General features: G+C 38.1%; 1 protein-coding gene across 4 annotated transcripts in view; it reads left to right on the forward strand.

Annotated features, from left to right (window-relative positions):
- VRK1 (VRK serine/threonine kinase 1) overlaps positions 1 to 22,686 on the forward strand; it is a 119,063-nt gene that overhangs the window by 13,648 nt on the left and 82,729 nt on the right. For all 4 annotated transcript variants that reach the window (XR_012159554.2, XM_078853381.1, XM_073349604.2 and 1 more), the window contains 8 exons: positions 2,296 to 2,365; positions 3,156 to 3,243; positions 7,692 to 7,800; positions 7,934 to 8,026; positions 9,080 to 9,212; positions 10,778 to 10,898; positions 13,502 to 13,560; positions 15,144 to 15,322. Coding sequence is in view for 3 of the 4 variants with exons in the window: in XM_078853381.1 (XP_078709507.1) it covers positions 2,296 to 2,365; positions 3,156 to 3,243; positions 7,692 to 7,800; positions 7,934 to 8,026; positions 9,080 to 9,212; positions 10,778 to 10,898; positions 13,502 to 13,560; positions 15,144 to 15,322 (852 nt within the window). In the remaining variant the exon portion in view is untranslated. The remainder of the gene's footprint in view (positions 1 to 2,295; positions 2,366 to 3,155; positions 3,244 to 7,691; positions 7,801 to 7,933; positions 8,027 to 9,079; positions 9,213 to 10,777; positions 10,899 to 13,501; positions 13,561 to 15,143; positions 15,323 to 22,686) is intronic.

A 22,686-nucleotide genomic window follows, 5' to 3' on the forward strand; every position in this document is an offset into this window, starting at 1 on the left:
AAGTTCCGCAGTCATCTGCTAGCCTGGGTATCAGTACTTGAAAAGTTACCCATAGCACTACTGCTTTGGCTCTACTGTAAACCAAGGCAGTACTACTGGAGGAACTGAGTTAAGGACCATTTGAGAAACCCTGAAAGTGCAGGAGTATTAGGACTTGGGAACAGGACGAATCCTGTCCCATTCTTCACATAATGACGATCTTAACAGAGCTCTAAATCAATAAATAGTTGCAAATTAAGGATCTGATGAAATTCATCCTAGGGTACTTAAGGAGCTAACAGAAGCAATCTCAAAATTGTTAGCAATTATCTTGAAGCACTCGTGGAAGATGGGTGAGGTCCTGGAGGACTGGAGAAGAGCAAACATAGTATCTATCTTTAAAAAGGGGAAACAAAGAGGAACTGGGAAATTGTAGACCAATCAGCCTAACTTCAGTACCTGAATAGATACTGGAATAAATTATTAATCCTTTTGTAAGCATCTCAAGGCGTATCTAGTGGGGACCCATAAGGGCCCATCTTGGGTTGAGTACAAGTCAGTATTTTCATTAATGACTTGGATAATGGAGTGGAGAATGTGCTTAAAAATCTGTGGGTGACACCAAACTGGGAGGGGCTGCAAGCACTTCGGAGGACAGGATTAGAATTTAAAATGACACTGACGAATTGGAGAATTGATCTGAATTCAACAAGGTAAAGTTCAATAAAGATAAGGACAAAATACTACATTTAGGAAGGAAAAGTCAAATGCACAACTGCAAGATGGGGAATAACTTGCTGGATAGTTGTACTGCTGAGAAGGATCTGGGGGTTATAGTAGATCACAAATGGAATGAGTTGTCAATGTGAAAAAGCCTAATATAATCTGGAGTGTATTAACAAGAGTGTTGTGTGTAAGAGTGGGAGGTAATTATCGTGCAGTACTTGGCACTGGGTGAGGCCTCAGTTGGAGTATTGTCTCCAATTCTGGGTGCCAGACTTTCAGAAAGATGTAGGCAGTTGGAGAGAGTCTGGAGGAGAGCAACAAAAATAAAAGGTTTAGAAAACCTGACTTATGAGGAAAGGTTATAAAAAAAAAAAAAATGTAAGCATATTTAGTCTTGAGAAAAGAAGATTGGGGTTGGGGACCCAGTAACAGTCTTCAAATATAGTAAGGGCTGTTATAAAGAGGACTCTGATCAATTGCTCTCCATGTCTGCTGAAAAAAGGACAAGAAGTAATGGGCATAATTTGCAGTAAGTTAGATTTGGGTTAGATATTAAGAAAAATTTTCTAACTATAAGGTTAGTTAAGATCTGGAATAGGCTTCCAAGGGATGCTGGGGAATCCCCAATATTGGAGGTTTTAAGAACAGGTTGAACAAATACCCATCCCAGATGGTCTAGGTCTGCTTGGTCCTGCCTCAGTGCAGGGGGCTAGACTAGAAGACTTTTTGAAGTATCATAATTTAAGGGTAAAACACATTACATGTAGGCATACCTGAGCTACATGTGTTTGAGCTAGCTTGTTAAAAATTGCAGTGTAGTTGCAGCAGCATGGGCTAGCCACCCAAGTTTATTCCCAGGATCCTGGAGGGGATTGTACTTGGGTGGCTAGCTTGTGCCGCTGTCTATGCCACCATGGCTACACTGCTGTTTTTGTGAGCTAGTTTGGGTAGGCTTACATGTGTTGCTGTCACACCGCCAGATGGCAGGATGGACATACCCTAAATATCTTATTCAATAGGAAGAGCTAATACTAACAGGCATTATCTTGTAAGGACATACAATTGTAATAACCCAGGGCTTCAAGACTTCTAAGGGGGATATACTCTAAGCAAGAATATTTAGAGATCAGTTCTGTATACTTTTCAGTCCAACCATTTCAAGAGTTGAGATTTTTATTAAGAGGACAATCTGTTGTAACGTTGGGGTTCATAATACAATACCCTTAATTCAGAGAACCTAAAGATGATGACAGAAGTGTATTTAATAATGCCTGCTAAAGCATTGCTGTAAACAGTTCATCATATTTTCCGTTAACTTATTCTTTAATCGGTATTGGCTGTGGTGGAGGGATACTTTCCTGATACTCCTAACACTAAGTACTTTCTAAACAGTCTCTGGACTTAAAGCCATTTTTAGTACAGAGGGAATGAATTCTTTTTGAAGTATTAAACTGTCCAGAGTTGGGTGGTAAAGAGTGATATGCTTGTTATGTGGGTGTATATCAGCTTATATGGATTTTAAGAGCTATACTTCTTGATAGCTAAAAAACGGCAGCTAAAGCTAACTAATTTTAAATTACTGTTTTAAAGGAACCCAGCCAGAATGGACCTCTTTTTACTGAATTAAAGTTCTACATGCGAGCTGCTAAACCAGAGCAAAGTAAGCAGTCTATCAAAATGAACTAAAAGACCATGTTTCCTTATAAATAATAATTTGTTGAGTTTTTAATAAAATAAAGGCTAAGTGGTAGCCTTTAATGTTAAATGTGTTGGTTGGCTCATCAAGTCTGTTTAGATCAGTTTTTTAAAAATGACCTTCTTATGTTCATTTACATTTCTTAATTGTATTCCTTAATCATAAGTTTCTTTTTACAATGACACAATTTTTTTTTCTAAATGGATAGTTACTGAAGCTAATTGTTTATAAACAAGAGTCACTGAAGTAGAACCATTGCTCTTGTCCTTTCTCACACCTAAGGTCATAAACCTTTGAGGGCTCAGCCTGTAATGTCACCGGAACAAATAGGATTTTCTTAGTGTTTAAAGCCAAACAAGATTTTAATGAGATTAGAAGAAAAATTAGTAATTTGAAATAAATTAAATATAGTTGATGCATTATTTGGAAAAAAACTGAATCTGCTGTATTAAAATGTAGTCTTGCAGTTACATTTTTTTGGTAGGTAGTTTTCTATCAGTAGTATTAGTATCAGGATTCATTACAGTTGGATCTCCTTTATCAAATAACTGTTCATGTTAGGATATATTTCATTATCAGATTTAGCCATAGATAGAAGAGCCTACTTGTTGTCTGGTATGCTTGGTTCATGGTTTCTCACTATCAGATAATGATCAGATCTTTCATGCATAAATTTTAAATGATTTATAAGTAATCTTTTCCACAAGACTCCTGCAGGACAAACTCAAAACCTTGTTTTTATTTATATTTTTAGTTCAGAAATGGACTAGTTCCCATAAACTGAAGTACCTAGGTGTACCGAAGTACTGGGGCTCTGGCTTGCATCAAAAAAATGGAAACAGGTAAAATACAACTTGTTTAAGATATATTAATATTTTCCCACCCACAACCACTACTTCTTTTATATCCATCTCAGAGTCCAGCTCTTAATTTATAAATCCTTGACCATTATGAGCTGAATTTTTGTTTTAATTCTCCTGAACATATGTGCAGAATTAGTCTTTTAATTCACATATATAAAGAAGGAAATGCACTTTTTTACTATACTTTGCCGCCTTAACTTCAGTTTGTTTACTCTTGGGAGAGAGTCTTTTTATTTAATCTGAGAGCTGGTATAGACAGTCGAATTCTTATTTTATTTCAAAAGTTCAAGGCTAGGTTTTTATACAGTTTCGTGTGAGATTGAGAAATCCATTAGCTCAGAGATATACTGACTTTACATGTATTTATGGCTGGTCTGTAATAGCACAGAATCAGTTCTGTATGCCGTCCCTTTCCCCCACACCAGAGCTTTGGGGGTGTTCTGGATGTGGGAAGGAGCAATAGCTTGGGTGATTTTGTGTCCTGGCTATTTCCAGCTGCTGCAATACCCATAGGGTATTTAATATAGCTGTCTGAAAGTATACCCTTTCCCAAAAGTGGAGTCACAGGTGTCAAATCAAGTCCATAGAAATAATGATGTGGGATATACTAAGCAACTGCTGTATCTCTCTGACTGTCCTTCCTAGCATCCCAGTATTAGAATTGGAAGAAAAGGTGGGAGAGTTCAACCAGGAAACCATCTTAAAGGGGTTATGTGGCCATTGCAGTTCTATGTGGCTTACAGAACAGAGCCTCTCAAATAAGGAGAAAAGAGGAGGCCCATTAAGCAGAAGACTATCTTTCCACTTCTATATCCATGCCAGTTGTGATGAATGGACAAGAAAGGGACAGCTTATACATTGATCTACCCCACTCCCCCCCGAACTGGTGATCAGGGACAGAACCCCCGCCCAGCACAAAAAAAAAAAAAATTCCATCTGTGATCTTCCCTTCAGCGAAAGCTTAGTCTTGGAAATTTTGGAATTACAAATGGGGACCTAGCTGAGAGCTAATGGAGGTGGGATGGGGGTGGCTAACTCTTTGGCAAAACAGTAATGGTTACTCCAGCAGGTTATATGACATCAGCAGGGAAAGGTGGTAGAGGAAGAGAGATCCATGCTAAGCGTGGAACTTGTAGAATCAAAACGAAAAGGAGTACTTGTGGCACCTTAGAGACTAAGCAATTTATTTGAGCATAAGCTTTCGTGAGCTACAGCTCACTTCATTGGATGCCTACTGTGGAAAGTATAGAAGATCTTTTTACACACACAGCGTGAAAAAATGGGTGTTTACCACTACAAAAGGTTTTCTCTTCCCCCACCCCACTCTCCTGCTGGTAATAGCTTATCTAAAGTGATCACTCTCCTTACAATGTGTATGATAATCAAGGTGGGCCATTTCCAGCACAAATCCAGGGTTTAACAAGAACGTCTGAGGAGGGGGCGGAGGGTGGTAGGAAAAAACAAGGGGGAATAGGTTACCTTGCATAATGACTTAGCCACTCCCAGTCTCTGTTCAAGCCTAAGTTAATTGTATCCAATTTGCAAATGAATTCCAATTCAACGGTCTCGCACTGGAGTCTGGTTTTGAAGGTTTTTTTTGTAATATCACAACTTTCATGTCTGTAATCGCGTGACCAGAGAGATTGAAGTGTTCTCCGACTGGTTTATGAATGTTATAATTCTTGACATCTGATTTGTGTCCATTTATTCTTTTACGAGGAGAGTGTCCAGTTTGACCAATGTACATGGCAGAAGGGCATTGCTGGCACATGATGGCATATATCACATTGGTGGATGTGCAGGTGAACGAGCCTCTGATAGTGTGGCTGATGTTATTAGGCCCTGTGATGGTGTCCCCTGAATAGATATGTGGGCACAGTTGTCAACGGGCTTTGTTGCAAGGATAGGTTCCTGGGTTAATGGTTCTGTAGTGTGGTATGTGGTTGCTGGTGAGTATTTGCTTCAGGTTGGGGGGCTGTCTGTAGGCAAGGACTGGCCTGTCTCCCAAGATTTGTGAGAGTGTTGGGTCATCCTTCAGGATAGGTTGTAGATCCTTAATAATGCGTTGGAGAGGTTTTAGTTGGGGGCTGAAGGTGACTGCTAGTGTCGTTCTGTTATTTTCTTTGTTAGGCCTGTCCTGTAGTAGGTGACTTCTGGGAACTCTTCTGGCTCTGTCAATCTGTTTCTTCACTTCCGCAGGTGGGTATTGTAGTTGTAAGAATGCTTCCCTCCGCAGGCCCTACGCTACCAGCACTCCCAGCTACCTTCGAGACACCACTGACTTCCTGAGGAAACTACAATCCATTGGTGATCTTCCTGATAACACCATCCTGGCCACTATGGATGTAGAAGCCCCCTACACCAACATTCCACACAAAGATGGACTACAAACCGTCAAGAACACTATCCCCGATAATGTCACAGCTAACCTGGTGGCTGAACTTTGTGACTTTGTCCTTACCCATAACTATTTTACATTTGGGGACAATGTATACCTTCAAATCAGCGGCACTGCTATGGGTACCCGCATGGCCCCACAGTATGCCAACATTTTTATGGCTGACGTAGAACAACACTTCCTCAGCTCTCGTCCCCTAACGCCCCTACTTACTTGCGCTATATTGATGACATCTTCATCATCTGGACCCATGGAAAAGAAGCCCTTGAGGAATTCCACCATGATTTCAACAATTCCCATCCCACCATCAACCTCAGCCTGGTCCAGTCCACACAAGAGATCCACTTCCTGGACACTACAGTGCTAATAAACAATGGTCACATAAACACCACCCTATACCGGAAACCTACTGACTGCTATTCCTACTTACATGCCTCTAGCTTTCACCCTGACCACACCACACAATCCATTGTCTGCAGCCAAGCTCTGCGATACAACCGCATTTACTCCAACCCCTCAGACAGGGGCAAACACCTACAAGATCTCTATCAAGCATTCTTACAACTACAATGCCCACCTGCGGAAGTGAAGAAACAGATTGCCCACATATCTATTCAGGGGACACCATCACAGGGCCTAATAACATCAGCCACACTATCAGAGGCTCGTTCACCTGCACATCCACCAATGTGATATATGCCATCATGTGCCAGCAATGCCCCTCTGCCATGTACATTGGTCAAACTGGACAGTCTCCTCGTAAAAGAATAAATGGACACAAATCAGATGTCAAGAATTATAACATTCATAAACCAGTCGGAGGACACTTCAATCTATCTGGTCACGTGATTACAGACATGAAAGTTGCGATATTACCAAAAAAAAACTTCAAAACCAGACTCCAGTGCGAGACTGTTGAATTGGAATTCATTTGCAAATTGGATACAATTAACTTAGGCTTGAATAGAGACTGGGAGTGGCTAAGTCATTATGCAAGGTAACCTATTCCCCCTTGTTTTTTCCTACCCCCCCCACCACCCCTCCTCAGACGTTCTTGTTAAACCCTGGATTTGTGCTGGAAATGGCCCACCTTGATTATCATACACATTGTAAGAAGAGTGATCACTTTAGATAAGCTATTACCAGCAGGAGAGTGGGGTGGGGGGAGAGAGAACCTTTTGTAGTGGTAAACACCCATTTTTTCATGCTTTGTGTGTATAAAAAGATCTTCTACACTTTCCACAGTATGCATCCGATGAAGTGAGCTGTAGCGCACGAAAGCTTATGCTCAAATAAATTGCTTAGTCTCTAAGGTGCCACAAGTACTCCTTTTCTTTTTGCGAATACAGACTAACACGGCTGTTACTCTGAAACTTGTAGAATCAGGTATCTTGTAGATCTTGCAAAGTAGTACTAACTTTTCCTGACAAAATGTAACTGTCTCAATCCAAATGAGCTTTCCAGAATTCATGTGCAGAGCTTTTATGGGAATGAGCTTTTATACTAAAGTCAAACTTTGGTGACCTTAGAGATGAATATTAAAACATATTTGATAGGGGAGCTTCATTTCAATAAGTAGAATGCTCATTTAAATCTTAGTAATATTACTTTTAAAGCAGCCAAGTTGTGAAAGTAACCACTTAATTAAAATATAAATGACTTTTGGGAAAAAAATATTGGTCTTAACCAGCAGTTAATACTTGCTCTTTCCTGTTGTGAATGAAACACCATAGTACTTTCTGAGATGGGTGCTTGTTTTACTGCATAACTAGCTGGATCTCAGGAACATACCTTTGATGGAGGACGTTTGCTTTAGGTGATACAAAGCAAACGAAACAAATAATAGGGTTGAAGTACAGTACAAAAAATTCTAGTGTTCATAAATATTTGTTTGCCTGCATAACTGATTTTTATTCTAAAAATAAACATGCTTGAATTCAGTAATTAGTGCAATGGGATAAAATACATGGGTAAAATACTGTATGCATTTTAGTTCAGTAACTTTTTTCCCCCCTGATTTGAATTTCAGCTATAGGTTTATGGTAATGGACCGATTTGGGAGAGATCTTCAGAAAATTTATGAAGAGAATGCAAAGCAGTTTGAACACAAAACTGTCTTAATATTAAGCTTGAGAATAGTAAGTAATAGTAATTCCTGAAACATTTTTAAAATGTAACCTTTTGCTAAAAGGCAGTTTATGCTGAATAGTGGTCCTCTGCTGGCTGGAGTTGAGTACTACGCTGATACTCCTGTATATTGTGTTTTGTTAGCTTGATATTCTGGAATATATCCATGAGCATGAATATGTGCATGGAGACATCAAGGCCTCAAACCTTCTCCTGAGCTACAAGAATCTTAATCAGGTATTTGTGATATCTCTGCTTCATTTCTCCTATTTTAATCCTCTTTGACAACAAACTGAGGTGCTTTGAACCTGTGAACATTAGCAGAAGTCTTTTATTTTTAAGAATGAATACAGTGATATTTCTGCTTGACATTTATATTTAATATTCTACATTTTTGATGCAATTTCCTGGCAGTTTATCAAGTTGGCTTTCTGCCCTAAATAATATTCAGGAGGAGTGCTTGTGATACAAAATGAATTTCAAATAGCTATTTGGGGGTGGAAGCTTAAAATTATATAGTACACCAGTAAATTATGTTTGCCTGTCTGCTTTGTCACTTTTTTTATTTCCTTTGTTCAAGGATCCATCAAATACAAGTGTTCTGTTACTTGAAAAATTTGGTTTCTTCACATGTTGATTGTTCAAATCAATTGATTTACAGAAATATATTTAGTTTTCTAATTTTTTTAAACCCTTTAATGTTTGGAAAATGTGCATTTCATTTCCATAATTCTACAGATTCCCTGTCCAAATAGTTTACCTTACAAAGTAGATTAACTATTGCCAATATATTTAGAAGTAGCCAGGGGATAATGAAGACTACTACCTGGCATCTATTCTTTTGCAGTACTCCTTTTGTGGTAATAGGACAACAACACTAGCTTTACATGAATACTCAAGAAATACAGTATGGTAAATTTATTCTAATCTCTGATATCAATACTGCGAGCCTCTTTTGCTGTTGTCTGATAGACCATTGTAATCCAGTCTGCTCCTAGATAAGAACTGAACATTTTACTTGGCACTACCACTAGATCAGCAGTAAATGATTTCTAAAACTGGTTGTCATTTTTCATAGTGCGTTAAGTGACTGAAAACTTGTTGCAGTTTTCAAAATTTTATATATGTGTCTTATGTTTAAGAATGAATAAATGAACTTTTTAATCCAAAGAGCTGACCTTTTTAGACTTTTTCTTCTGAAGAAGTTCTGAGTCACTCATATTTATTTTTATATGAATTCTTCTGTATGAATAGTCCTTTGATCTTTGCCTGGTATATGGGATTTAATAGGTGTACTTGGTTGATTATGGCCTTGCATATCGATACTGTCCAGAAGGAGTGCACAAAAAATATAAAGAAGACCCCAAAAGATGTCATGATGGTACAATTGAATATACTAGTATTGATGCTCATAAGGGTGTGGGTAAGTAGTCAAAACTTTAATTCACTTTGTTCCATACAAGACTGTTTTTATTTTAATCACGAACATTTTATAGCAGACATATTTTAAAATTCCTATTTACTGAGGAGTCCTAACACTGTTTAGAAAACTAAATGTTCCAACTGTATAGCAGAAGTTCAGCTTTGTTTTTTCTGAAATTTGCTGGGCAACAGAATTAGAGCATTTACTAATTTTTTCAGCTGTTACTTTGCTGTAGTGTTGGAAATCATTTGTATTTCTTTGCATATAGACATGATTAGATCTACTTTATGTAAGAAATCCACCTAATTTAAGATTGATCATGTGTATCCGTTAGTGTGAGACATATTTATTGAATTGGTACTAACTGTGTAAGTAGACTGGTGTGTGATGATTCATAGATATTTAGGTCAGAAGGGACAATTATGATGATTCTGGGGTGATTCTGGTTATTTGAGGGAGTTAATGGTCCCTAAATTCAATTTGAAGCATACTTCTTCCATATCTGGCCAAGGCTGAGCCTTAAATCCTGTTTGATGTAAACTACCATCCTTTAAATCTAATCTGTGTCCACTGAAAATAAACAGTGAAAAATATTAAACATTATAGTAACATGACTTTATAAAGAGCAAATCTTGCCAGACCAAGTTTGTTGCTTATTTTGATAAAATTATAGAATTAGTGGATGAAGAACGTAAGAACTGCTATAATGGGCAGATCAATGGTTCATCTAGCCCTGTATCCTGTCTTCTGACAGTGGCCAATGCCAGGTGCTTCAGAGGGTACAAACAGAACAGGTAATCATCAAGTGATCCATTTCCTGTTGCCCATTTCTAGTTTCAGGCAAACAGGGGGTAGGGACGCTTCAAAGCGTGGTTTTGCAATAGAAATGCAGTAGAAGTGTTATATTTGAATGTTTAGGAAAGTTCTTGATGTCTTGCACAAATTTTAATTTAAAAATTAAAATCCGATTGGATGTAAACTCTCATCTGGGCTAAAAATTGACTAACAGACCTTAAAGGGGATTTTCCTGTTGATACGTTTAATACAATTTTAATCAGTATCTTGTGGAACATGTGAAAGCAAATATGTTACATCCCTTGTCTTGTCAACATATAGGATTTCAGAATCTTCTGCAAGCAATGTTTCAGTATTCAGGAAATCTGAAATATTTCCATTTGTGGAATAATAATTTGAAGAGCTCACGTTTCAACTCTATTCGCTGTTTTTGGGGAAAGGGGAAGTAAAAATGTTATGAACATTAAGTCAGTCAGTTCACTCACTCTATTTTGTCCATAATGTGAGGACTTAAAATGTTTCAGATATTGGGATAACTGCAGCATGTCATATTCGTGAGCGGAAGAAAGAGAGATTAATTTCAAATTCCTTTATAAGTCTTCCAGCCATTTGAGCAATAATTCTAGTTTCCTTTCCTTCCTGCTTCCCTCTGAAATAAACTCCAAAGCATACTGTAGTTGTTAATTACTGTTAACTTTGGCTTCCAGTTGTCTTACTGTGTTTACAAACTTTAACTTCAAATGCGTGTATGTATTTATATATATTTGTAGCTCCATCAAGACGTGGTGACTTGGAAATTCTAGGTTACTGTATGATTCATTGGCTCAGTGGCCATCTACCATGGGAGGACAATTTAAAAGACCCCAACTATGTCAGAGATTCAAAAATTAGGTAAGGAACTTATTATATTTTCTCATTTGAAATTGAACCTAGGAATAAAAATATTTCAGTGTAGCAATACTATGTACTCATAAACAATGATTCCTCTTCTGTTAGGAGCTGGATAATACTATGTCTACTCTTACAGGCTGGAATGGAGATTCCAGAGTTATAATGAAGTCCAAAACTGTAGGTTATATTCTCCTTCAACCTCCCCCTTGATTTTCTCTTGAGTATATTCCCTTTCTTTTATTCCTATCCCACCATTTAAGATAATAATTAAACCTTCTCTAATGATACCCCCTTAACTTTTGTACTTGTCAACACCATGTCCCTCTATGTTAAGTATCTTTATAGTAGCTTCTGTTACTCTGAACACCTCACAATCTTTAATGTATTTATCCTCACAGCACCCATGTGAGGTAGACAAAGCATTACCACCCCCATTTTACAGATGGGGAACTGAGGCACAGAAACTAAATAGCCTACACAAAGTCACACTGGAAGTCCGTGGCAGATTAAGGAACTGAACTTGGATCTCCTGAGTTCGTGACTACTGCCCTAAACACTGAATCGTCCTCCCTCATTTCCTCTGCCCACTGTTTGCCATCTTAGCCGAGAGTAAGTTCTGTCATGTGCCTGCAGTACTGCTTTTGCCACCGCTACCTGGCAGTCATTGCTCAGAGCAACTTCTTGTCCCTCCTGCTAATGCTGCTGCCTCAACATTTCTCGGAGCAGCAACTTCTCTGCTCTTTTAGTTGCTGAACTGATAAAAGGCATCAGTGCAAGGAGGAGTGAGGGGGAGTAGTAATAGCTCTGAGCAGGAAAAGCTAGAGCAGAAATTGTCCTTGCATGGATGGAAGAAGGAATTGGCATATGAGGGTTTAAAGTGGAACATCTTCTTCTGAGCCACAGTTTTCTACATCTATGTAGTTTGGAAAGGTTGGTGAGAGAGCTGAAGTCTTTTACATTGACTGGCTGATATATTCACCCATGACCACAAAGGTTCTGGGCTCCCGTTGCTTATTGAATGAAGTGCATCTCAGTATCTTTTGTTAAATTTTATTAAAATAATTCAACAAAAACAAAATAAAAATCACCAAAGCTCTCCACTATTATTATTAAGAATAAAGCAGTACAACTATCAAATCAATGGATTAGTCTCTGCATTGGATTGAAGTTAAGTCATAAAATGAGTTAAATCATCTAATTTAGTCCTAGAAATAATCCTTATAAATGCTAAAGAGAATTATAGGAAGGTGCCGGTCTGAATTCTTTAGTTGGGAGTTATAACCAAAGTCAATCAAATTTGGGACTTAGAGCTGGTTAAAAACTCAGTACTGAAATGAAAATATCTAATAACTGACACATAGCTCAGAGCTAATTGTTTCCTCCTTAGAATTCTGTTCTTGTGTGGTGCCTAATCCTTGATGGTTTCTTGGACTTCCCCTTGATTATTATAGTTTTCAAACTTTGCTTAATCATCCTTGCATCATCTCCCTCCAACGTATATGGACAAATCAGGTGTAAGACCTACCTTGGAGCCATGCAGCAATGTGATCCACTCAGGTTTGAATTAGGTCATTAGCTTGTGTCAATTCTGGGAAAGTCCTTTTTTTAAACTAGTAATTTTAGTTGTGGACATGAAACCACTTGAAGAAGCTGGCATGGTCTTATCTAGGCAAAAGGTCTTTGTGACATGCCATAAATTTATGGAAAATTTATTATGAAAAATGCTATAAAAGTAGCTCATTTTTAAAAAAAAACCAACAGCTTAGCAACTAAATTAAAAATAAATATAAAAATCTTATGACCAATATTGCCACTGTTTTCACAAACAAGACAATTTACAGTAATACTTGGAACTGGGCTATAGGTCATGCAGCTTGCCTTTTGAAAGTTTCATCTTGACACAGGGAAGTTACTTTAAAGCATCTCAAGATGAAACTCACTTTAAATATAAGATGTTCAATTTTATATAGGGTCTGCATTCTTATATTTCTTCTTCCGTTTCTCTCACACCTGGAGCTCAAGCCTCTTCCTTTGCTTATCAAGTCAGGTGCTTGGGAACAGCACAGTGCTGCGACTCTGTTTTCTTAAACAGGGATTTAGCTGGCCCTGCAGAGGGAATTTTCTTTTCTAGGTGAAGTGAAGAGTATGTGATCACAAGGATCCTGCAGAATTTAAAGTGCTTACATTGCACTTTTTTATCCAAAGATCTCAAAGCCCTTTACAAATGTGGATAAATATTCCCCTTTCACAGAAAGTAAGACTTTGATATTGTAAGAACAGATATTGTCATACAAGGAGCCAGTTACCTAGATAGAAACAAAATTAAGCTTTCCAATTTTCCGATTTCTTTCTGTAATCACTAATAAATATAAAAGATAACAGAATCAAAACAAAAGGACTGTAAGAAAAGGATTATACAATATTAGAACTATTTTTATTTACATGTCAATATTTACATTTTTTTCTTAACTTTTAATGTTTTAACGATATATGTTTTGAAAGAAATACAGATCAGCTGTGAATGAACAAGCTGTTTCACAATTATTATTAAATATAATTTATCTGCAATCTAAACAATTGATTCTTCCGCTTTTATTTCTCAGATATAGTGAGAATATTACAGATTTGATGAACAAGTGCTTTCCTGAGAGAGAAAAACCAGGTAGGAAGAGCCTTTTTTTTTAATATTAGTACTTGGGGTTTTATTTTATTAGACAAACAGTTAATCCTTAGTCTCTCAAAAAAGATAAAGCACATTGAAATAAAGCATTAATGATTCATTCTTCAAAGAAACCTGACTGGCCACCTCTACCATACTACTACTAACTTTAATAGGGTTTAGGTAGATTATTCAGTTAGGCCCAGGAATGCACTCACAGCATATCTGAAATTCCCATTTTCATGTGGCAGTAACTACTTTAATATTTGGGTATGTGTAGTAATTTCTATTCTTGAGTTGAATACAAACACTGACAGATGACAATTCAGCTGCTTGGAAAGATTGAGTGGGTGTCAGATTGTTGTCAGCATGTAGTCCATCTGGGAGAGGTGTCTCTGATCTTCTGTTCCTCCTATCGCCTCTTCGGCTATATCTGCACTTGCAGCTATGAGGTGTGATTCCCAGCATGGATGGACAGACTCATGTTAGCTCAGCTTGAGCTAGCATGCTAAAAATAGTAGTGTGGATGTTGCAGCACCCACAGTGGCTTGGGCTGGGCCTCAGCGGTTGGCTAGGTTGCACCTAGGTGGCAGTGTTCTCACTGCTATTTTTAGCATGCTAACACGAGTCCATCTACTCTGTCATACCTCCCAGCTGCTGTGTAGACATACCCTTTAAGTTCTCCCCAGTGACTAGAGCCAGTACCTGCCTCTGCTTCTGCCTTCCCAAACAGCAGTAAAGTGAAACTGATCAATGTTTTGAATAGCAGTAATTAAATTTACAAGACAGGTAAGTTTTCTTTCTGTTATAGGAAAGGTGTGAACAGTAGCAGTCACTAGTTTAATCTGCAGACTAGAAGATATTGCACTGGCTCACGCTCATTTCATATTTGGAAATATCTTCACAACTGTAAGGGTTAGAAATTAATTTTTGTTAAGCTTAGATTCTAAAGAAGCACTTGTCTGGGAAAGCTTGTGTCTCGCCATATGAGAGTTGGCTAGCAGATTTTCAAAGTCCTGACATTAACTATACATGCTTTTTTGCAGAAATTAGAAATGGAAAAATTTTCTTGGGTCACCCAATCCTAATTGTCAATACAGGATTGTTTCATGCTTATTAGTATTTTAGCAACTATAGTTTTAAAGGTGAAATGATGAAAATTCCCTGCCTTTGATTAAAATAAAATGCACGAAAAATAGTTTCTCCTTGACTTACCTGGCAAAGTTCTGGGTTCAGGCTCTTATTTCACCTGTAGTGGATCATCTTAAATGCAGGGAAGAAATATCAGTTGAATAAAAGGCTCACTGTAGAGGAGATAAGCATATTGAAAAATAGTTTTTAAGGGCTGAGTACTTCCTTCAGTGTAATGAATGTAGAAAAGTGGTGCTGTGATAATTTATTAATGAGCCCTGGGATGGTTTTTTTTCTTTCTAAAATATGCTGTATTAAACCGCTATAATTATGTTTAAATATCCATATCAAAGAACCCCAAAAAGGGTGTATACATAATTCTCACATTTTTAGGTAAAACCTATTGATTACCAACTGCTTTAAATAGAAATTAATTTTATGTACCATTCCCTCAGATGAAATAGCCAAGTACATGGAAAAGGTGAAGTTATTGAGCTATGAAGAGAAACCTCTTTATCAGCATTTCCGAGAAATACTTTTGCAAGGTCTTAAGGCGATTGGGAAAAAGGATGATGGCGTACTGGACTTCCGTTTTTCAGAGAATGGAGATTTGCGAACCAAGCCTGTGCAAAAGGTTTCTTCTTTTTACATTTAAAATCAGCTTTTAATGGATCTTGTTTTAAACTAAATAAAAGAATTAAATAAAATGATATGGAAAACGGATGTCATAATTAGCCCAAATCAGAAAGTAAGGAAATAGGAAAGTTAGTCACAAACGTTTGTTAGCTTTACAGCATATTTCATAAGCAGACACATGGGCTAATTTTAATTTAAGTAATTGCTCTGAAAGTTTTTAATATAGCACTATTTTAGCAGGTATACTTTCACATGCAGTAAATAATACCTTGGGAAAGAAAATGTATATTTAGTTGTAATGACATTTGAACAGATGAACATTGCAGTTAATTTACACATTTTTTTTTTCCAAGAGTCTAAAAAATTCCAGATGGGCCAAAGTGTGAGGTAAAATCATAAGTCTAGTTACCTTTTGGTTTCATTTCAGGTTTCTTACCTTACATATCTAGACCTAAATACTTACTTTTAAACGAACATCCTTATGTCATCAATTTGCTATTGGAATTCAGGTATTGTGTACAGTATTATTATTTGTATTATTGCAGCACCTAGGAGACCCAGCCTTGGACCAGGACCCCGTTGTGCTAGGCACTGAACAAAAAGGTGTTCTTTATGTACAATTAGTATAGTACTAGATTAGGGGTATATTAATCTTTTTATTTTGGCTTGGTATATTTTTATTTTTTTATAATTTTGATGTATAATATCAATGTTTGTTTTTAAGTATTTTATCAATTTAAATTTTCACAGTTGGGAAATTGGGTGGGGCAGACAATTATTTAATGAAGTAGATATTGAGATTCAGCAAGTTAGCTTTGTAACTATTAAAATACAAATTGTCAGCATCACATCGGAAGATACAAAGTAAATATCAGTTAATCAAACTCTTAAGTTCTCGAGCAACATTTTTCTTTGCTTATCTGTACATTTAGATTATTAGTAACGAAAATATTTTTTGTTGGTTTATATGTGTATGATGAAATCCATGTTTACTGACAAAAATCTAATACTTCCAGAGGTACTTGTATTTAAGTAGACTGAACTCTAAATTTTCTCTCGCATATGGAATCTTTTGTTGTGCAGAACATTTGCACAAGTAGCTCTTTCCAGTTAGTAAAATGTACAGTCCTACTTGCACAATGGAGGAGATTTTATAATTCACACATTTCAGCAAAGGATCCTAGCATATTAACCCTACAGGTAAATACTGATTTCCTATTGTCAGTATGCAACTGCTTGTGTGGGATCTATGTGGATGTTTATACAGAAGAAACGTATGCTAGTGGGACCAGTTCTTAATGAAAGCTATAGAACTATTCATGTGCAGAAAACCCTCTAGCAAATTTATTTACAGATGTAAATTTAATCATTTCATGAAAACTGCCCCCTAATTTTTTGGGGAAAAGTTAAAATGTGGAATATGTTATGAAGAATGATACTGAGGCAGTCATATAACTAAAATTGAATCTGCATTATCAAATAAGCATTACTGTTGTTGCCCTTATAGGACAAAACTTGATAGACAAAGGTAAGTAACTGGGAGACAGACATTTTAGACTTGGTCCTCACTAACAGGGAGGAATAGGTTGCAAAGCTGAAGGTTGAAGGCAATGTGGGTGAAACTGATCATGAAATAATAGATATCATAATTCTAAGAAAAGAAAGGAGTGAGAGAAGCAGAATAAGGGACAATGAACTTCAAAAAGGCAGACTTTCACAACTCCGAGGTATGTAAGCTCCTATGGGAAGAAAATCTGAGGGATAAAGTAGTTAAGAGCTGGCCGTTTCTCAAGGAGATTAAATGTGCAACAGTAAACTATCCCAAGCCAAAGAAAGATAAGAATAATAAGAAGCCAATATGGCTCCTTAAGGAACTCTTTAATCACCAGAAAATCAGAAAGGAGTCCTACAAAATGTGGAAACATGGACAAATTGCTTAGCAATATAAAAGAATAGCACAAGCATGTAGCGGTAAAATCAGAAAGGCAGAGGCTCAAAATGAGTTACATCTAGCAAGGGACATAAGACAATAAGAAGAGGGTCTATAAATATATTAGGAGCAAGGGAAAGACAGGAAAGTGTAGGTCCTCTATTTAGTGGGGAAGGAGAGCTAAGGGATGACATCATGAAAGCTGAGGGATTTAAAGCCTATTTTACTTCTGTTTTCACTAAAAAGGCAAGTGGTGGCCAGATACTCAACACAATACTAACAACAACGGGGAAGGAATTCAAACCAAAATACGGAACTAACAGGTTTAAGTGTATTGAGATAAATGAGAGATACTGAAGTTGGCAGGGCCTGATGAAAATCACCCTATGATACTTAAGGAACAAGCTGAAACAATATTGAGAACTCATGGAGTATAGTTAAGATCCCAGAGGACTGGATAAGAGCATACATAATACCTCTCTTTAAAAGGGGGAACAAAGAAGGCCCAGGGAATTATAAGACAGTCATCCTAACTTTGGTACCTGGCAAAATACTGGAACAGATTATATGCTTACAGATTGTTTAATAGAAGATAATTGGGTTATATCTAATAGCCAACATGGATTTGTCAAGAATGAATCATACCAAACCAACCTAATTTCCTTCTTTGACAGGGTTATAGCCTGGGTGGGGGGAGCAGTAGACGTATATCTTGATTTAATAAGGCTTTTGACACAGTCCCATGTGACATTCTTATAGCCAATGTGGTGTAGATGAAATTACTGAAAGGCGAGTGCACAACTGGTTGAAAGACTGTATTCAAAGAGTAGTTATCAATGGTTTGCTGTCAGACTGGAGAGATGTAGCAGGTTGGGTCCATCCTTGGTCCGGTACTAGTCAATATTTTCATTAAGACTTGGATAATGGAGTGGAGAGTATGTTTATAATATTTACGAATGACACAAAACTGGGAGAGGTTGTTAGCACTTGTGAGGACAGGATTAGAATTCAAAATAAGCCTGACAAACTGGAGAATTAGTCTGAATTCAACAATATGAAGTTTAATAAATACAAGTTGAAAGTACTACACTTAGAAAGGAAAATTCATATGCACAGTTACAAAAAGGGGAATAACTAGTTAGGTGGTAGTACTGAAAAGGACATGCGGATTATCATGGATCTCCAATTGCATAAGAGTCGATGTGATGCAGTTGCGGAAAAAGCTAATATTCTGGGGAGTATTAACAAGAGTGCTGCATGTAAGACCTGGCTTTTAAATGTCCTGTTTTTATTCTGTACTGGTGAGGCTTCAGCTGGAGTACTGCATCTAGTTCTGGGTGCCATACTTTAGGAGAGATGTGGATAAATTGGAGAGAGTACAGAAGAGAGCAACAAGAATGATAGGCCAGGTTTTCTAATCCTTTTATGAGGAAAGGTTTTAAACAAACAAAACAAAAACCTGGGCATATTTTAGTCTTGAGAAAAGAAGACTTGGGATGGGGACCTGGTAACAGTCTTCAAATATAGTAAGGGCTGTTATAAAGAGGACTGTAGTCAATTGTTCTCCGTGTCTGCTGAAGATAGGACAAGAAGTAATGGGTTTAATCTGCAGCTAGGGTGATTTAGGTTAGATATGAGGAAAATCTTTCTAACTCGAAGGGTAGTTAAGTAGTGGAATAGACTTCCAAGGGATGCTGGGGAATCCCCGTCATTGGAGGTTTTTAAGAACAGGTTGGACAAACACCTGTCACGGATGGTCTAGGTTTACTTGGTCCTGCCTCGGTGCAAGAGCCTGGACTAGATGACCCGTCAAGTCCCTTTCAGCCCTACATTTCTGTGATTGAGAGATGGGCCTAGGTATTGAAACGTCCTTCTTTGTATGTATTTTGTACAGCCCTATGTCATACAAAGTAATTTTAATCAGTAACATATTTCTAAACCAACTTACAGCAAAAGTGTAAGAATTTTTCACTTTATTGTAGTGAAATAGTATGTTAAAGCTTCATTTAATCTAATAACAAAACAGTGACTTATAAACAAATTGATAAAAACGTTGACTCCACCGATGACAATAAGATCAAGGGTAGTCCATTCTGTTTTGCAGGTGGGATATTTTGGCTGCTCTAACAGCAACAGAATTAATGTGCACAAATGCTTCTCTACAAGTATTGATTGAAAAGATAGTGTCTAATAACTGCTCAGTCAGCCATACATTAAAGATCTCATGCAGAAAGTATGAAACCAAACCAAAAACTACAGGAGATTGAAGTCCTCTGAAGTACTACCTCAAGCTTTTCTAAGGGCTTGTCTACGCTTACATGCTAAATCGCAGCCACTGCATGGATTGCAGCGGCATTGATTTAGCAGTTCTGGTGAAGACACAGTAAGTTGATGACAGAGTGCTCTCCCATCGACTTCAGTATTCCACCTCCCTGAGAGGTGGAAGGTAAGTTGGCAGGAGAGCGTCTCCTGCCAACACAGGGCAATGTAGGCACCGCGTTAGGTCGGTGTAAGCTACTTTGCTAAGGAGGGTAATTTTTTTTCACACCCCTGAGCAACATAACTTACATCAACTTAAGTGGCAATGTAGACCAGGCCTAAGTTATGATTTTGCACTGGAACTAGTCCCCTAGTTAAAAATTGCATTACCATAGTTTCATTGTTAATATTCTGCTGAATCAGGTGTAAAGATCTGCCCAGCAAGGAGAGCTCATTAACATGAGTTCTCCTCCCCCTGTGAATCAATGTGGTTTGGATCTGTGTGCTGAACGAAATCTGTTTCTGTTGTTTTGCTGACTTTGCTGTATTAGGTTGGCCTGCTGCAGAGCTGACATCTGTGACCTTCTGAGTCTTTTGTGTCCTTGTCCAGCACAGAAGACTGTATACATTTCCTATTGAATCAGGCCCTAGGTTTTTAAAACCTAATGTACTTTACTTAAGCCAGGTGCAATCACTTTCATTCCCTAGATGGCGACATTACTTACCTATAGGTGTTTTTGTTTGCATGCATTGAGGTTTTTATTTATTGTGCCCCTTTTTCTGTTTTCTTCTGGTGCGGTGCCATAGGCCTAGTCAGCTTTCATTCATTTGCAGTGGTTTTGTTGAAGTGTTTAAACTGAGAGCAGAATATAGGTCTCATAGCTTAGTGGTTCTTAACTTTTTACTAATGTGACCCACCAACTGCATTTTGTCAGGTTTTTTTGCAGCCCACCCCGGGGCCAGATTCATGTGTGTGGCCCAAAATGGTAGGCCAGCATCCTTGTCTTCTGCCATCACCTCCTCACCCTACTAAGAGGGCACCAGCCACCCACAGCAGCCCAGCACGGCAATTCTAATCCTGGCCCAGCCCAGAGAGGAGGCCCTACAGGGACACGGGGGAGAGTTGGAAAGCAAGCCTGCCTCGCTCACCCTGCAGTAGCAGGAGCTCCTGACCTGCAGGGCTGGGCCTGCTCCCTTCATTGCAACCTGACGCATAAGGTCACACCGCCACTCAGGTTTGACCTGGCTGTGGCAAAGGGTACTTTCTGTTTTCAGTAACATACCATGCCAGAAAGCCCTTGCATCTATGCTAGATTTTGTAGGTCCAGTATTTCAGTTGTGGCTTCAGGATAGAATGGAAGGGACTGTGCTACTCCTACTGCCAAGGGCCTGTCTTAAACCACTCTGGAAGGCTTGCTAGATGGAAAGAGAGGGTTGGTTCTCACCAAGCAAGTCCCCCTTTCCTGAAAGTTGTGTGTTTTGATGGTTGGTAGAACCACATGGTGAATTGCCTGCTGAGTGCAAAGGTAGCAGATCTCCTGATACATCTAGATAGCTTGTAGTAGTGCTTCGGAGGAACCAGTGGTCATGGTACATGTAGATACCAGTGACATAGGGAAATGTAAGAGAGACGTGTTGGAGGCCAAATTTAGGCTGCGAAGTAAGAGATTAAAAGTCCAGGATATCTATGGTAGCATCCTCTGCAACGCTTCCAGTTCCATGTACAGAGCTAGGAAGACAGACTGTAATGCAAGGTCTAAATGCGTGGATAAGATGACAGTGTAGGGGGAAGGGATTTAGGTTTATTTGGAAGTGGGGAACCTTTTGGGGAAGGAAGAGCCTATACAGGAAGGATGAGTGGGTTTCACCTTAATCAAAATGGACCCACGCTGCTGGCACATAAATTTAAAATGGTTGTAGAGGATTTTTTTTAAACTGGTGGCCAAGGGAAAACCAAAAAGTGCAGAGGAGCCCAACGTTTCAGGTGAAGACATCCTTTGATGAATTTATTGAAGAGGGAACTCTGTGTCCTGGCATAGAAGTTGATGGTACAGGTAGGAGCTAGTGAGCAACAGTCACATAAGTCTCATTTAAACATAACACATGAAGGCAAGCAACTAACTATTGACAAAATGTACAAGTGCTTATATACAAAGGCTAGAAGCTTAAATGATAAGATGGGTGAACTAGCACGCCTCGCATTAAATGAGGATATTGATATAATAGGCATCACAGAAACTTGATGAAATGAGGATAATCAATGGGACATAATGATACCAGGGTACAAAATATATAGGAATTACAGGGTATGTTATGTTGATAGACCAGTGGCACTGTTCTTTTTTTGTGTGTTTTGTTTTTAAAAGTATATTCAAATAAGGTGAAAATCTTAAATGAATCAAACTGTACTGTAGAATTTCAATGGATACAAATTCCATACTTTAATAATTAATAGAGCAATAGGAATATGTTACCGACCACCTGACCAGGATGGTGATCGTGACTATGAAATGCTAAGGGAAAACACAATAACAGATTTCAACTATCCTTATATTGTCACCTCAGGCTGTGATGCAGTCATAAAGTTTGTAGACACCATAAAGGGCTGCTTCTTGGAGTACTCTACTCCTGGAACCCACATTGTTGATTTAGTCCTAAGTGGAACACAAGATATGGTCCAAGAGGTAATTGTAGCTGAACCGCTTGGAAATCGTGACCGTAATGTAATTAAATTTAACATCCTTCTAGGGAGGAAGGTACCAAACAAATAGTGAAATTTGGAACCTACACAAGAAGGACGCTGCTTAAATGGAGATTAAAAATAGCAGTCACAAGGGTAAAATGCCTTCAAACAGTATGGAGACTACTAAAAACATAATAGAGGCTCAGATTAAATGTATATCCCAAATCAAAAAAGATGGTAGGACCACCAAAAGAATGCCACAGTTGCTGAACAGCCCAGTGGAGGCCGTTGGAGGCTAAAAGGCATCCTTTAAAATTTGGAAGTCAAATCCTAATGAGGAAAATAGGAAGGACCACAAACTCTGGCAAGTAAAATGTAAAAGTATATAATAAGGCAGGAAAAGAGAATTTGAGAAGCAGTTTGCTAAAGAGACAAAAACTAACGAGATATTTAAGTCCAAAGCAGACTGCAAGGTGTTGGAGGGATCTCA

The sequence above is a fragment of the Lepidochelys kempii genome, chromosome 6 (assembly GCF_965140285.1).
Source record: "Lepidochelys kempii isolate rLepKem1 chromosome 6, rLepKem1.hap1, whole genome shotgun sequence".
NCBI classification, from domain to species: Eukaryota; Metazoa; Chordata; order Testudines; family Cheloniidae; genus Lepidochelys; species Lepidochelys kempii.